The sequence below is a fragment of the Triticum dicoccoides genome, chromosome 1B (assembly GCF_002162155.2).
Source record: "Triticum dicoccoides isolate Atlit2015 ecotype Zavitan chromosome 1B, WEW_v2.0, whole genome shotgun sequence".
In the NCBI taxonomy this organism is placed as follows: Eukaryota; Viridiplantae; Streptophyta; class Magnoliopsida; order Poales; family Poaceae; genus Triticum; species Triticum dicoccoides.
Window position 1 is genome coordinate 630,613,088 of NC_041381.1, and position 14,500 is coordinate 630,627,587.

General features: G+C 43.4%; 1 protein-coding gene and 1 long non-coding RNA gene across 2 annotated transcripts; one reads left to right on the top strand and one right to left on the bottom strand.

Moving 5' to 3' along the window:
* Positions 1-759: 759 nt before the first annotated feature.
* On the top strand, positions 760-11,166 carry LOC119349233 (SWR1-complex protein 4-like). Its single transcript, XM_037617266.1, has 16 exons — positions 760-1,006; positions 1,089-1,184; positions 2,044-2,109; positions 2,206-2,265; positions 2,358-2,414; positions 2,975-3,104; positions 3,771-3,838; positions 3,934-4,026; positions 4,130-4,177; positions 4,487-4,636; positions 5,161-5,271; positions 5,394-5,489; positions 5,683-5,754; positions 9,866-9,920; positions 10,016-10,050; positions 10,719-11,166. Exons 1-16 carry the CDS (start codon positions 893-895, stop codon positions 10,791-10,793), a joined length of 1,326 nt encoding a protein of 441 aa, XP_037473163.1. The 5' UTR covers positions 760-892; the 3' UTR covers positions 10,794-11,166.
* Positions 6,501-9,436, bottom strand: LOC119349234. The gene is made up of 3 exons (XR_005169295.1): positions 8,714-9,436; positions 7,309-7,625; positions 6,501-6,856 (listed from the first exon to the last, which is right to left on the bottom strand). It is a non-coding gene; the product is annotated as an uncharacterized LOC119349234 (long non-coding RNA).
* Positions 11,167-14,500: the final 3,334 nt, after the last annotated feature.

The window sequence follows — 14,500 nt, forward strand, 5'->3', positions numbered from 1 at the left end:
GCGAGGGATGCGCCCCTGCCAAGCTATGGCGTCCGCGCCGCGAGCAACAGGGGAGGGGGGCCAAAAGACCCCGCCGACGCCGACGCCGACCGGGCTTCGCCCGGTGGCGGCGAGGAGAAGAGGAGGTGGGAAAGAGGGCTGGTGCCGCGGCGGCTAGGGTTCGCCCTGTCGCCCGCCACATGCACCTTTCTACACCGTCAACATGCCCGTTGTGCGGAGTGGAAGAGGAGAGCACATCACATGTGTTGATTTCATGCATGCATGCACGAGTTCTCATGCAAGACATGGCGTTCTCGATTCAACACTCTAATCTTCCGGTGGTATTGCTGTCGAATTCTTCAGAAGTTCTGTCAAATCTGTCAAATGATGCTTTGGTTCGTTCGGCGCATAGCCAGTTAGTTATAGAGATTAAGGATCTTGCTGGTAATAGGGAGTTTTATCCTCAGAAAACTAGTCGTACTCAAAATAGAGTTGCCGATCGGTTGGCTAATTATAGCCGATCTGAGTGAGCTACCACCGTGTGGTTGAGCTTGATTTCACCATGTATTGAGAACTTGTAGCCTCTGGACTGTAACTCTATGAACATGCAATAAAAACTCCATTTACCCTGGGAAAAAAAAAGCAAACTCAAAAAATAATAATTCCCAACGATCAATCAATTTTCCGACAAGCAAAGGGTCGGGAAGTGATCTCCTGGGCCAGATCCGGACAGCTCCGCCTACCGGGTCTGGATCGAGTTTTTTCCGGCCCGCTAACCACTGTCTTCCCCAACCCGGCATCCGTTTCCCCTCGCGAGAGCTCGAGACACCCCCCATGTCGCGGTAGGAAGACCGTCCGAACCCTAACCCTAGCTCCATCCACCGGCGTCCCCGTCCTCCTCCGGCCATCCTCCATGGACGCGAAGGACATCCTCGGGCTCCAGAAGACCTCCTTCCCGTCCGCCCAGGAGAAGAAGTCGCGGCCGCCCAAGGAGCCGCAGCGCAAGCCCGATGGCGTCTCGCGCGAGGTACCGCCCTTCGTCTCCCTCCCCGCTCTCCGCCGCGCGTTTGGTTGTTCTTCCGATGCTAATGCCTGTTGCGCGGATCTAGGTGTACGCGCTCACCGGAGGGGTCGGAATGGCGCCGCTCATGCCGACCATCGAGGCCTCGCACCTGAAGCGCCGGCCTGCTGTCGAGAAGGAGAAGGTGGGCGAGCAACTCTTCGGGCTTCAGCTACCTGTTGAAATTTCTGGTTACTGCTGTAGCATTTGAACTCAGATTTCCATACATTACTATTTGTGCATTTGAGAAACTTGGCGAGTGTGTCATTACCTGCGGAGTTGAACTAGGAGTACATGCGAAATGTTAACTGATTCAATGTACAATTAATTGCTGTTTTGAGTTGGCGGTCAAACCAGCACTTTGCTATCGGACTATATTGCATCGGGTGCATTGTATTTGTATCATCTGGATGGTCGCCAGCAAAGGCTTTTCGTGCCACCCAATCGTAGAAATATAATGCATATGACATGCACCACCACTTGATGAAGCATTTTGATCTCAAACTGGGTATTTCTTTTGTAATTACTCTATGAACCACAGCCTGACTTCTGTTTTTGTAGAACTGCCGACCTTCTGTGTTGCTTTCATCTATGCTAGTGATCTAAATTTGTGCAGTTAGTGTTATTAAATAGTTGTGTAAGGGTAAGTCTAGTATCATGTAGCAGGATAATTCAACTTGTTTTGAACTTCAGAATGCACAACATGACTAGTCTTATATGCTGTCCTTTCTTATTTTAGCTTAGAATTTGTTTCCTGTTGATTGTTCCTTTAATTCAGATCATTAAAATGTTATGTGCTCTGGTCAGCAACTTTATATCGTTATCACTGCATGGGACACCGTAATAGTTTCTGCAAACCTAGTTCTAATGATACTATTGGCTTTATGCATAACATGAATTCCAAGCATGAAGTGTCCAGTTCGTCACTTGTATCTGTAGAATGCTGTTGGGACCAATGGACTGCTGTATGTGGTTTAACTTGAGAATATCAATTACTTGCGCAGGTAGCATGGCAGTGGCTACCTTTCACGTCATCTGCACGAACTGACAATCTGCAACTTTACCACTGGGTCTGTCTTGGACGCTTCACTAATGTTGTGTACATCTTAAAACATTTAGTATGACCAACTTGCTGACTCACAGTATTTCTGACCCTTTTGTTTCAGGTTAGAGTTGTAAATAATGTTCCACCAACTGGTGATTATGACTTTGCAAAATATAACACGGTGAGTATATTGTGTTAGTTACATCATCAAGCAAGAAATGTTCTCTTACAATATTGTGGGCTTACTTTTTTGTTTGTCGCTTTCTTTTGCAGAAGGTGGATGTTCTTAAATACACCGATGAGGAGTATGAGAAATATTTAACTGAACCTGTAGGTACTGTTTACTGTAAAATTATGTAAGCTCGGTTGTTAATTCTCACTTTTATTTTTACAATCGGAACATTGTGCTGATTTGCGCCGAGCTTTTAGTGTCACTTAATGCTTATAAACAATTATTGCCAGTACGAGATGTAATTCTGTTTAGTTCAAAGATTTGAAACAACTTGAAACTTTTCTATTTGCCGTTGAAACTTTTGTGGTCAGCTATTTGAAGGTGCCAGTAAACAAGTCTTAATTAGTGGGGCATGGCCTCTTGGTGCTTATCAGTTCTAACTTATAATATCTTTTGAGCTCTTGGATGGAATAATCAGAGTGTTGGGCAGCTTTAAAATTGCTCAATTATGTTTTGCCCTGACCTGTGTATGTTATCGAGTTATCAGTCTGCCTTAACATAACAATTTCAGGAGCATGTGTTACTGTTTGTCCATTTGCAGTCATTTCTGGCATAGACAAACCTTTTGATCATTTAGGGTGTTGCATTCAGTTTCCATAGTACGTTTTTGTTCATAATTTGTTGTTTTTAAGTAGAACGTTTGATGTGCTTGTTTCAGACATGGAGCAGAGAAGAAACAGACCAGCTATTTGAATTATGTCAGCGCTTTGACCTTCGTTTCATAGTAATAGCAGATAGGTTTCCAACTGCTCGCAGCGTGGAAGATCTAAAGAGCCGTTATTATTCAGGTACTTCTAAATTTGTACATCTTTATGTTCAGATAAAACACACCTGGCAAAGGTCTCCGATTCCTACTTTAATGTTTATACATGCATATTACATGCTCAAAAGCAAACAACACTGAGTTACTTAGGATTGTTCAATCTGTTTTGCCATTCAATATATGGAACAATCGAATAACTAGTTGTCTAGTTTATATAATAGATCCTTTAAACAATATGCTCTTGTAACTTCTGACCTTTTTCCGCTAAATTAGTGTATAAAGGTTGTTAATCATTCGCTGGCATTTGGCCTGTTATGCATCCACACTCCTATGTGTGCATGTCTTTCTTTCTATGTCCCTCCATCCCAAAAAAAAGTGTCGCTGATTTAGTACAACTTTGTACTAAATTTGTACCTAAACCAGCGACACTTATTTTGGGACGGAGGGAGTATGTATAACATTATTATGAGAGGTCAAGTGCTGTCATGACTTTTTATTTAGCATATATAACTAAAAAGGGCAGCCCGGTGCATGTAGCTCCCGCTTGCGCAGGGTCGGGAAAGGGTCCTACATGTAATTATTAATTAGTAAAGCTAGCATGTATGATCAGTCTAATTGTATCTCCAGCAATTCAATCTATGTATTGTTGTGAGTTTACTGTGATGTAGCTATTGTGTCTTCTTGATCACAGTTACTAGGGCCCTTCTAATTGCAAGAGCTCGATCATTCGATGAAGTTGCTGGAAACCCTCTTGTGAAGGTATAAGTTGATTCTCTTCCCTACCTAAAAGTAATTACATCAATGTTATTGTATAGATTTTGCTGTACCCACATATGTTCAATTGTGTTTCTTAGGAAACCTTCAATGCTGCTCATGAGACCGAGAGAAAACGTGCATTGTCTGCACTCTTCTCCCAAACAAAACAGCAAGAACGAAAGGATGCCGAGGTTAGAAATCTCCTGCAATGATATTGTGATTATTTGATTTATGATGTCTGCCATCCTCAAGATTCCAAGTCACGTATGTGATACCCAACTGTTCCCTTTTCAGGTTTTAGCAGAAGCAAAACGCATTATGGAATCTCGTGCTGCTAATAAAGTGAGTAAATCAGTACATTGGATTCCATATTTCTTATCATTGAAGTAATCTTCTTAACTCTTGAGCAAGAACATTTGAATGGTAACTTGTAGGATATTTTCAGTGTATAAAATCACTAATGGCAAATCTTTCAGATATTCATAATTTCGTCAAGCAGGTGGCATTTTAACCTTTTGATGTTCCAGGTCGTGTGGAAGTGTGGACGTGATATCATTGCTTACTGACTAACCTCGATATTTTGTGATAGTTAATTCTTAAGAGATTAGGTTGTTTGCTCTGTCTGGTTAATGGTTCAAGATTTGTATGCAGAATGTGGAAGAAGCCGGAGCACCGACGAGCATCCCTAATGCTGCGGTTCCTGCTGACGGTGTATCTCCCTTGAGCAACAATCTTCCATCTTCAGCTGCTACACATCCAGCTGCAGCAGCGAATACCTCCATACCTGATACACTGCGGATGGTAACTCTGAAACTTTTGGTTGCTTAAGCAGTTTCTTTTGATTTGTATATTTAGCTGTTGCGCTGACATTTGTAGTTGCAGTTGGTTTGCAGTTGGTATCTTCTTTAATTTCAAATTATGTTTTCTTATGTCTTGCTTATATCATGCTGGATTTGTGGGATCTAAGTGATCTCTAATTGTGTTTTCTGGTCATTACATTAAAAAATGTATGCCCGCTTTCATAGTTGAGCTTTGTTTGTTGCAAGGGAAAGTGTTGTTCTTTCACTGTGTAAACACATCACAAGTACAACCTCCGTCCGGAATTAACTGTCGCTGAAATGAGTGTATCTAGACATGTTTTAGTGTGTAGATACACTCATTTCAGTGACAGTTAATTCCGGACGGAGGGAGTAGTCTAGGTTAATTATGCCATGTTGTCTTGCTATCTTGTTGAATGAAAGTGTCTATTGACCAAATGAAGAATGATATCTATCTGCATACTTTTCTTTTTAGATGAATTTGACTAACTTTACCTACTCTTTCAGCTTAAAGTGTATTTGAGAACCCATGCACTTGATCAAATGGTTCAAGCAGTAACTGCTTCAGCTGGCATTAGAATGATTAAAAGGGTGGATCAAACTCTACAAGATCTTGGGGTTTGTTTTCTTGACACCAGCCTGCCCTTGACATGCACCAACACATTAGGCTTCAATTGTGTTTTAGGTCTAATTACCAAGTTTTGCAATGAACTTATGCTGCGACTGTAACCTTTTTGTAGGTAAATTTGAAGCCTAAGGTCCCAACAAAAGCAGTTTGTGCCGAACATCTTGAGTTACGGAATGAGATACTCACACTGCTTAACATACAGAAGCAGGTAAGCTCCCAGATGCTTTAGACATTTTACGTCGAAAAGTATCTATCCTTCATCTACGAACTGATTTTTTGGAAGTGCCTGTTTAAAACACTATTAAAAGAAAGGAGAAAAGAGGCAACATCTGGCAGCGTATTTATGTGGTTAAGTACCCTCCTTTCAACTAACAATTTGTTTTCTTCCTCATCTTCTGTAGCTACAAAATAAAGAGGCTGAAGTTTTAGCAAACAGAGAAAGTTCATTCACAGAGGCACCGACCACACCTAAGGTACATGCAGAATGGATAACTACCCTTTTTTCTCTCTGTTCTGTGTGGAAGACATCTGATGTGATAAATCATCTGTACTAAATTCCACAAAAGAAGTACCATGACAAGCTTTTTATAAATGCAAAAGGCAACTCGTGAATAGAAGTACTTATATTATAGGGCTTGCTGAAGTCTTAACAAAGCGGTGCAAAGCGATACTAACAGAAGTTTAATTGTACAATATCCAAAGACTAAGATGTGTGTGATAATCCATCATATATATTAACTACTCCCTCCGTCCTGAAAAACATGTCGCAGGCGTAGATCATTGCCAATTTTACAAAAAAGCCCTCGTAGTTTCAAAACAATCACAAGCAAGTCCCTCCACCCCCGTCGTCTTCCTCCGCCGTCGCCCGTGCGTCTCCAGGGGCCGGCGCCGCCAAGCTGCGTGATTGCCGCCCACCAGGAAGTGTTCCGCCTCCGTCACCACGTACCTTCAACGCTGCCGCCGTCGCCAAGTACTTGCTCCGCCGCCGCCGCCCAGACCTGCGCCGCCGCGATCCCCTCCCGCGGCGATTACCTGCGGGTGTCGCTGGAATTTGCCCCCACGATCTGGTGGAGCAGGAGCTCCCTCTCATCGTACTCGAGCTCCCGCGAGTCCTCCTCGTGCTCCCGCGAGTCCAGAGCCGGCCTCCACGATCCGTCATGGACAGCAGCTCGCACGCGTCCTCCGTGGTCTCCCGTGAGTCCCCGTCGAGCTCCCACGCGCCGCCGTGGTGCTCCTTCTCTGCCTGCGTGCCCGCCTGTGGTGCTAGCCCGTGCTGCTGCATCTTGTTTCTCCTCTGTTTCTCCCCTGCCGCCGGTGGAGCTCCCGTGCTGCTCCTGCTCCTCTTCCCGTGTTGATGCTACTGCTCCTCTGCCTGTGCTGCTGTTGCTGATTCGTGTTGATGCTACTGCTCCTCTGTTGTTGCTGTTGACTGCCGCCGTGACTGCTGCTGCTGGTGCTATTTGCCCTCTGAAGAAGGTACTCCATCAGAGTACTGCTAGCTTAAGAAGGTACACCATCAGATGAAGTGTTTGTTTCCTTTGTGCATGGTTCTTTCCAAAATGTGGGAAAAACTAACTGAAAAAAGCACGCATGAGCAAAAATATGAGAGCACATACAGAAAAATTGCACACTTCCATGTCTTACAGATACCGCCATTGGAGCTGAATTAATCGAACTGAGCAAGTTTCCTGTATGAGCAAAAATACTAAGCATTCCACCTTACGGCTCACAGCCAATTTGATAATGCATGCGTGGAAATAAACACTTCTGACAGATTACTTAAACACACAACAGCGTCTGAATTAGGATGCATGACTAAACATCTCACCAGGTAAATGTTCAGTAGCTAAATGTGTTGTAGTTTTGGAGATGGCTGTACTTTTAATGAGGTAAAATGTTCCTATTTAGACAATAATAACACTACAAAGTAGCTAGATGATCTCGCCTACTGGTAAATGCATGCTTATATTTTTCTTAAATAGAAAAGAACAGATTAGATAGAACAAATAGAGCAGTTGTTATCATACCATCTCTTCAGTTCTTTACTGCAGCCAATTGATTGGAATGTGCTGTAGTTTCAGTTAACTGACAACAACAATTCTGCAAAAAAAAAAAAGTATCCTTTTCTCTCTGATTTCATTGTAAGTTTGGACCGCTAGTTTTTGTTTCTGCAACCCTTACGGCCGGGGGGCCTAAAACCCATTGTAACACACTTGTAACTGTTATGTTGTGAGTAATACAAAGTCAGTGGGAGCCTCTCCCACTGTCACTAATTCCTAAAAAAAACAATTCTGCAAAAATAGTGTTTACTGAATTCTTTGTGTTGCCGCCAGAGCTCATGTTCCTAAGGAAGGAAGAAGGTAAAATTCAGTTAAAATGTCAGGTTTCAGTTAATCTATACTCCAAACTGTTAACCAAAAAGAGACCCTTGTATGGAGTTAACTGAACCAAATTTCAAGCTGAGACTAGTTCACTGAAACCTGGGCACACCATTTAAAATGATTTGTCAATTAAACAACTTTTAAAGAAAAGTTACAGTAGACCAGGACTGAAGCTGAGACTAGTTCACTGAAAAGAAAGGAAAATGCACAAGATCAATACTCAAGCTGAGACTAGTTTCTGATTTACTCATGATTGAAAATGTCTAAGTGCTTTGGTTTACAACTAATTAGGAGGCCCACACTACTATCCTGGAAGATGTAGCTATTACTCATTTCACAGTAGGTTGACAATATGCAAATGATTTCCTAGGAGTTTCAGACCTGCTATGTGTGTCTGAATACATGTGTGTCTGAATCATGTGTCCAAGTCAGTCACAAGCACAAGCAGGTCATGTGTATTAAGTGTGCACTGAATCATGTGTTTACTGAATTTTAAACTTGCTAGCAATAAGCTTGCATTACACTTTATAGTCAGATCAGGAGCCAAGCTCTAAAACTGGACTTTTAACTGAATTTTAAACTGAATTTTTACTCCAAAATAAGAGTACCATGCCTGCTTAACTGAATTTTTAACATAATCTCTAAGTGTAGGAGTACTGAATTTTTACAGTAGATTTACACTGATTTTCCAACTCAAGCAGTATCCATTCACTTATTTTGATTTTCCAACTCAATTTTACCATGCCTGCTTAACTGAATTTTTAACATAATCTCTCTCTTGGCCTAGGAGTACTGAATTTTTGAATCAATTTCTACACAACAATACTGAATTGGGGAAAAGAATGAGAGGAGCCCAACATTTTTACTCACATTGTGGAGTAACTTTCACTCACATTCACTAAAATTCACAAGTTGACAACACACTTTACAAAAGCACATCTCAGTTTACAGGAGTACATCTCACATTCACTAAAATTCAGTAGACAAAGAATAAGTGGTTCAGAGAATACGCACATTCAGTAAAGATGAAGTAGAGAAGAGAGGTTCATACCCAGGTTGTAGGCGTTGGTGACAGAGATGGCCCAGGCTGAAGATTAAGTAAACAAGATTGCATGGAGAAGACGCACAAATCTGCGCTGCGTGTGCGTTGCTGCTCTCCTGACCTGCACAAATTGGGAACAACACCATCTTGAGCTTCTAGGAAGCGACAATTTGGAGGATTCTGCGTGCTCCTGCTCCTGCACGAACTGAACCCAACCGAACCTGGAAGGACGAGAGCAGAGGAGGTGGCGGTGCGGTGGATGAGGAACTTGCTCTCCTCGACGATTTGGTCGGCGATTTGGTGAGGAAGATCTCGTCGTCGCTGAACCACGCCGTCCCCCGAGCAGAAGCTCGCGCCGTCGAGGTTGACATCGCCGTTGGGAGCCAGCAGGGCATCTCATCGTCCGCCGCGGTGGCGTTGGCGGAGCAGGAGGCAGCTGCGGCGAGGGAGCGGGGGAGCAGGGGATTTCCCCCCTGCCGCGGTGTCGTAGGCGTGGGTCTTCCACCACAGAAACAACAAAGAAGCCACCGCCGTTGTATTCCTAGTGGAGCTGTCTCATCGCCGCCGCCGTCGTCTTCCACGCTCGCAAATCCTACGCCTCCAGGCCTCATCGACCTTTAGATTGTTGGTGGTGGTCAGGATCCAGCGCCTGCGGGCTCATTGACGCCGGTTCCTAGGCAGCCGGAGCAGAGCGTGGCAGTAGCTGGGAAAATCGAAGATTTTTATGAGGAAAGGGGGGAGCTTGGGGAGGCAGGTGAGCGGCAGCTGCGGCGGCAGAGCAGGAGGAAGCTGCGGTGAGGGAGCGGGGGAGCAGGGGAGCCGCGACGGTGGGGAGCAGGGCAGCTGCGGTGGGGGAGCGGGGAACCGACGGCGGCCGGGAGCAGCTCAGCTGGGGATTCTGTCGGAGGAGGACGACGAGGAGTGCGGGTTTGGTCGGGAGAAACTGGAGGTTTTTTTTGAAAAATTGCCCTCGCGACATGTTTTTCGGGACGGAGGGAGTACTATGTAGGTAGCATGTAGCTAGTGGAAAGTTCTGGCAGAGATAGAAGGGGAATTCTTATCATTTCTTTAATAATTTTGCTGCCGGTGCCAAATGCCAATGCCCTGCCAAACATTAATTGCTTTTAGCTAATAATAACATTTCGGTGTTTATTTTTGCAGCGTTCTAATAGAGATATTGATCGACCCTTTGTCCCTGATATGGCTGGGTTTGGAGGTAATTTAAGGCAGACCATTTCATCTTACACTCTTCTGTTCTCTTGGAACTGATGACGGGTTATATGTCTGTAAATATTTTGCATGTTACTTCAGGTGAGAGAGCAGTCAAACGGGACCACAAGAGGAAGGTTTGTTTTTTCTTTCATTTTCTCCTTGATGTTTATACTTTGTTTTATTTTTTCTTTGGTATGTGGTATATGTCGTCTTTGATGCAGCATGTATCTTTAGCGTCTCGACTTTGTACGCACGTGGACAAGATCTAGTCTGAGCGTATACAGTAACTTTAATGATCTACTGATGCCGTAGTTTTGTTTTACTATAGTTACGTGCAAGGCTTGGTAGGACGCATAGGCAGGTAGTAATATCTTGAATTGGCTTTATCAGAACCTGCTGGTACACAAAATGAAGTGAATAAGTATGTTAGGTCTTCCATTATTAAGGTGGAGGCCATAACTTAGTTTTGATCATCATTTTGTTTGCAATCAATGCAATCAATAATTAGTGTTGAATTTTTACAATGTTGCATCCCTGGTGCACTGCGGGTTCCTTTGATTATCTACATTTTGATCAGTCCAGATTTCAGTAGGAAACGAGGGACCTCATATTTTTTTACGTGTATAAAGATCTACTCCCTCCGTCCCATAATGGAAGATGTTTTTTAACACTACACTAGTATCAACAAACATCTTACATTATGGGACGGAGGGAGTATATGTTATAGGTGGCTTCAGTTTGCCCCTTACATCTTACATTTGTCATCTGTGACTGATAAAAATCGTCCATTCGTTCTTGCTAGGCCACTGGAAGATTTGATGCACCCCCCTCACCAACCCAGGGCAAGAGGCCTCGGAAGATGAAGGCGTCTGATTGATAGTCGGACACAACATATAACATCGGGATGTAGCCAAATAACCAGAGCCGGCCCTGGGCCAGGGCAAGAAGGACGTGGCCAAGGAAAATAGGACTAGTCTTCTGTACACTAGGTTAGCCGTTCGCCACCTGTTTTGTAAAATGGAATTAATGGTGGTTTTAACCTTGTTGTTGATTGTGGAAATGAACTCTGTTTTGTGCAAAGCAATGCGCACGACGATTCAGAGCAGATCAAGAGTTGGAACTGGATTCCAGAAATGCTTTGGGCACCCATATTATCGAATTCATTAAGTTCAAAGTTGCTCCTCGCCGTGGGGATGATCCCCGTGCGAAGATAAGCTTTTGAACTTCTTTAAATAACAAAGTTCTACGGACATACTAGCATTGAGATCCACCCAACAGGCTCAAAGTTACTCAGGTGGACAATGCCCATAATTTTTTTGTGGAAGTTTATAGTCTGAACATGGGGTTGAGCATCTAAATACTGAAATTTCACCAAATCCTACATGGGACGTACTCGTACAGTTCAGGCTGCCGATCAGCTCAAAGTTGCTTCTTGACATATTCAAATTCTAAACAGAGAAATTCTTATAATGTATACCTTACATTTCCATGACACGCAAACACAAACATTGGAATTATAGTCTTTTAGAAACTAACTCAAATCTTAGACAGACGTGGTGCGAACGGACTTTTTCTTTCGCTTATAATGGAAAAATTGTCGTGGTTAGCCAAATCTTAGATTTGGTGCGATCAGAGTATAGACGTACAAAAAAGACATTGCAAAAAAAAACACACACTAAACTGCTGCCAGAACATTGTACCCAATAACACTGTGTCCTATATTGATCTCCATTATATGCATATGAAACGCCCGGCAGCCCAGCAGAACTTTGACAATGGTTACACCAACTGTTATGCAAGAACTTTTAATATTGGTTAATAATGAATAGAAGTTGGGACTTGCTCAATTGGAATGTGAGAGGTATTAATTCTCAGGAAAGATTGGATGACTTGAGAGAGAAAAATGAGGAGAGTAACAATAAAAGTATATGCATTCAAGAAACCAAACGGGAACTGTTTGACATCTCATATCTAAGAAAATTCTCTCCAAGAAGGTTCAACCAGTTTGCTTATGCTCCATCCATTGGCAGCTCTAGGGTATTATCACTATATGGAATGACAATCCATTTAATAGCATTATCATCAGGTAGAACTACTATCAACTTACAGTCAATCTGGTATGTACCTTATCTGGTAAAATTTTCTACATCACTAATGTATATGGACCTTGCCAGAATGATGACAGAGCATGTTTTATTAACTGGTTGAATAATGTGGACGCTACAACCAACCTAATTAGAAGCCCCGCTGACAGGAGCAGGCCTGGTGGTGATGCAAACAACATGTTACTTCTCAATAGTGCCATTCAAGCACTTGATCTTGTGGAAATCCCACTAAAAAGCATAAGTTACACATGGAGCAATATGCAAGACAATCCATTGTTGGAAAAACTTGACTGGATATTTACTTCTACAAATTGGACTATTTCGCTCCCAAATACTATTGCTCTCTCAATGGCTAGAATTACATCAGGCCACAACCCTATGCATTGATCCTTTAGTGATCCAGAAATGAAGAATAAAGGATTCTCGCCTTTTTTCCCGAGAGGCGACCCTATGTTATTGAACCCATGAGAGGACGGTGCCCTAAGCTAAGGTCTCAGCAAGCTTTTGCTAGAGAATTAAATTCCAGCTTTTGACCGGATCATAAATCAACCCGACGCTAAAAACACTTATAATGAAAATAGTCATGTGTATGAGAACTTATGCTTACAACCATATCTTTGTGTCAGGGTCATCCTGATCTTAATTGTGCTCTTAAGGTCATCAATCTGTTGGGAAACATTGCATGAAAAAATAAAAGAAATCTACGCACACGCAATGATCTATCTATGGAGATGCATAGCAACGAGGGGGAGAGTGTGTCTACGTACCCTCGTAGACCGTAAGCGGAAGCGTTTCACAACGCGGTTGATATAGTCGAACTTTCTTCGTGATCAACCGTTCGAGTACCGAACGTACGACACCTCCGAGTTCTGCACACGTTCAGCTCGGTGACTTCCCTCGCCTTCTTGATAAAGCAAGACGCCAAGGTAGTAGACGAGTTTCGTCAGCACAACAGCGTGGTGACAGTGATGGTGAAGTGATCTCCGTAGGGCTTCACCTAAGCACTACAAAAATATGACCGGGGAAGTAAACGGTGGAGGGGTCGCCGCACACAGCTAGACAATTGTCTCGTGTGTGCTAGCCCCCCCCCCCCACATATATAGGTGGGAGAGGGAGGGAAGAGGCCAGGAGGCGCCCTAGGTAGGACCGAATCCTACTTGGGCTCCTCCCAAGCCGCCCCCCGCCATATATATCGGAGGGGGAAGGAAAGAGGGAGGAGGAGGAAGGAAGGGGGAATCCTATTCCCTTTCTTTCCTTTCCTCCATCCCCTTTCCTTCCCCACCTTGGCCGGCCCATATGGGGGGCGCACCAGCCCCTTGTGGCTGGTGTGTTTCCCCTCTTGGCCCATAAGGCCCATATCTTTTGCCGGGGGTACCCGGAACCCCTTCCAGTGACCCGATATGTACATGGTACCCTCCGGAACACTTCTAGTGTCCGAATACCATCGTCCTATATATCAATCTTTATCTCTCGACCATTTTGAGACTCCTCGTCATGCCCGTGATGTCAAATGGGACTCCGAACCAAATCACATAACTCATATAATACTATATCGCCATCGAACGTTAAGCGTGCAGACCCTACGGGCTCGAGAACTATGTAGACATGACCGAGACACCTCTCCGGTCAAACCAATAGCGGAACCTGGATGCTCATATTGGCTCCTACATATTCTACGAAGATCTTTATCGATCGAACCGTTATGACAACATACGTAATTCCCCTTGTCCATCGGTATGTTACTTGCCCGAGATTCGATCGTCGGTATCTTCATACCTAATTCAATCTCGTTACCGGCAAGTCTCTTTACTCATTCCATAATACATCACCTCGTGACTAACTCCTTAGTCGTTTGCTTGCAAGCTTATGATGTGTATTACCGAGAGGGCCTAGAGATACCTCTCCAATACTCGGAGTGACAAATCCTAATCTCGATCTATGCCAACTCAACAAAACACCTTCGGAGATACATATAGAGCATCTTTATAATCACCCAGTTATGTTGTGATGTTTGATAGCACATAAGGCATTCCTCTGGTATCCGGGAGTTGCATAATCTCATAGTCAAAGGAATATGTATTTGACATGAAGAAAGCAATAGCAATAAAACTGAACAATCATTATGCTAAGCTAGCGGATGGGTCTTGTCCATCACATCATTCTCCTAATGATGTGATCCCGTTATCAAATGACAACTCATGTCCATGGTTAGGAAACCTTAACCATCTTTGATCAACGAGCTAGTCTAATAGAGACTCACTAGGGACACATTGTTTGTTTATGTATTCACACATGTATTAAGGTTTCCAATCAATACAATTCTAGCATGAATAATAAATCTTTATCATGAATAAGGAAATATAAAATAACAACTTTATTATTGCCTCCAGGGCATAGTAGCTTCAGTCTCCCACTTGCACTAGAGTCAATAATCTAGTTCACATCGTCATGTGATTAACATCCATAGTTCACATCACCA